The sequence below is a fragment of the Natator depressus genome, chromosome 2 (genome assembly GCF_965152275.1).
Source record: "Natator depressus isolate rNatDep1 chromosome 2, rNatDep2.hap1, whole genome shotgun sequence".
Taxonomy (NCBI): domain Eukaryota; kingdom Metazoa; phylum Chordata; order Testudines; family Cheloniidae; genus Natator; species Natator depressus.
This window is the reverse complement of record NC_134235.1, coordinates 159,863,363-159,865,643: the sequence shown is the minus strand read 5'-3', so window position 1 is coordinate 159,865,643 and position 2,281 is coordinate 159,863,363. Positions and strand designations below refer to the sequence as shown.

General features: G+C 41.3%; 1 protein-coding gene across 1 annotated transcript; it reads left to right on the top strand.

The window, feature by feature from the left end:
- The first annotated feature begins 895 nt into the window (after positions 1-895).
- Positions 896-2,049, top strand: LOC141981890 (putative protein FAM10A4). The gene has a single exon (XM_074943516.1). The coding sequence runs from the start codon at positions 1,222-1,224 to the stop codon at positions 2,047-2,049; it is 828 nt and encodes a 275-aa protein (XP_074799617.1). The 5' UTR covers positions 896-1,221.
- The last annotated feature ends 232 nt before the right edge of the window (positions 2,050-2,281 follow it).

The window sequence follows — 2,281 nt, the reverse complement described above, 5'->3', positions numbered from 1 at the left end:
GTGAGTACTGCACAGTCTCTCCAACAGCACAACTTCCTCCCACAGCTCTTGACATCCACCCTGACCTGACTAACTGGGAGGCTTTTAGCTACTTTCAGCCAGCCCCTGATTGGCTTCAGGTGTCCCAATCAACCTAGCATTCTCCCTGCCTTCTGGAAAGTTCTTAATTGGCCCCAGGTGTCTTAATTGACCTGGAACAGCTGCCATTTAACTGGTACCAGGGATTTGTTTAGCCTGGAGCTAATATATCTATTTCCCACTACTTTTTTATAGCCATCTGGCCTTGCCCCGTCACACCAGGTAGACCAAATGAAGTATGTAGATCAAACTTCAAAGTTGCTTGATATTGGGTCTGTCACTGCAGTGAAGAGCTCAGTGGCCCATGATATAAATAGGTTTGGGTTAAAGTATAATACCTAATTATAGTCACACCTTAAACAAAATGTACTTGAGTCAATGGGAATTTTGACTGAGTGAGGACTGCAAGATTACTCAATCTGCCTAAGCACATTAGGTGCCTAACTCTTTTTGAAAGTCAGTGGGAGTTGGGCACCTAACTCACTTACCCTCTTCAGTCCTCATCACAAACCACCGCAACAGAGAACCAGGGGATTCCTCCTTATCTCTCCCAACCTTATAGGTAGGATGATCTTCTCTTCCCACTAGATAAAGGCAGTTTGAAAGACTCTTACATAAGATTTCCTCTAAACCAGAAAAAAAAAACCCACACATTGGGTACTAGAAAATAATAAAGCTATTGAAATAGGAAATCCATTTTAATTGTAGAGATAGTAAAATAGCAGTATTAAAACATGAAACATACTATATAGTAGGCACATGTGTCATCTGTGCACTTATTGTACTTAGTCCTGGGCATTTATATACTTATATTTAAAATATTTAAAGAAATGATAAAAAAAATGAGATAAAATACTGTTAGGTTTTTATGCTGTTATATCAGAACTGATTATATCATCAGAATTTCCATGTATTATGACATCAATACACAGAGTTGGAGCTACAGCTTTTTAACCACGGGCAGCATCTGTCCTAGAGCCTGGGAAAGCTATAGGTTGTTCTGCTCATTTGGAGCTGCATAGTGATTTTCTCTTCTGAAGAGCTTACTGTTTAATTCATCACTCTCTGCTTACAAGCAGAACAGCAAAAAAAAAAAAAAAAAAAAGCCTGCCAATTCCTCTATACTGTGCAGGTCAGGGTGTCATGGATCTTAGGAGACTGAAAAAACTTCAGGCCCTGGTGCATGTATACAGACAGGATCCAGCCTTTGTGAGGGCTAAGCAGCTAAGTTTACTGTGGAACAATGTGAAAATCATAGGAGATGCCATATCACTTCTTCAAAGCAATACCTCTGTAAAGAAGACAGCTGAGAAGGTGGAGGAATCACTAGAGGCAGCTGAGAGTAAGGAGAGTGACTTGGAAATTGAGGATGAAGGTGTTATTGAACCAGATCTGGATGATCCCCAAGAAATGGGAGATGAATATTTGGAAATAACAAATGAGATGATAGACCAGGCCAATGAAAAGAGGGAACACGCCTTTGCTGCCCTGGATGAAGGTGAACTTCAGAAAGCTATTGACTTGTTCACAGATGCTATCGGGCTGAATCCTCAGTTCACCCTCTTGTACGTTAACCGAGCCAGTGTCTTTATGAAACTACAGAAACCAAATGCTGCCATTAGAGCCTGTGACAGAGCCTGTGAGCTTAACCCCAATTCAGCACAGTCTTACAAGTGGAGAGGGCAAGCACACATGCTCCTGGAGCACTGGGAGGAGGCAGCCCGGGACTTTACCTTGGCATGTCAACTGGATTACAATGAAGACACTAATGCCATGTTAAACAAGGTGCAACCAAGGGCTGGGAAGATTGCTGCACATCAGGAGCACTATGAACATAGACATGAGTTAAGGGAGATCCAGGAAAGGCTGGAGAGGGTGAAATTGGCCTTGGAAGAGGAAGAAAGAATCCAGAGAGAGGAAAAGACCAGAAATGACCTATTATTCAAATTAAAACCACAACCTGTGATGTGATGGGTGCATTTCTTTTCTTGTTTTATTTGCTTCAGTTTTATTTATAATCAGAACTCTCACTTGTGACTTTCTGTGAGCCAAATAAAAACATTTCTGGGGGCAAATAGCAAAGTAACTCCATTCCCTTAAGCATGCATTGTTGCAATACAACAATACCTTGACTTAGGAAATGGGTTTCTGTATGGGAGGGCAATCATGTAGAATAGCAACTGAGTGTACAAGACAATCAATT

Bases quoted from the DNA above. Each gene is read 5' to 3' on its own strand.
- LOC141981890 (XM_074943516.1), top strand. From the start codon at position 1,222: ATGGATCTTAGGAGACTGAAAAAACTTCAGGCCCTGGTGCATGTATAC.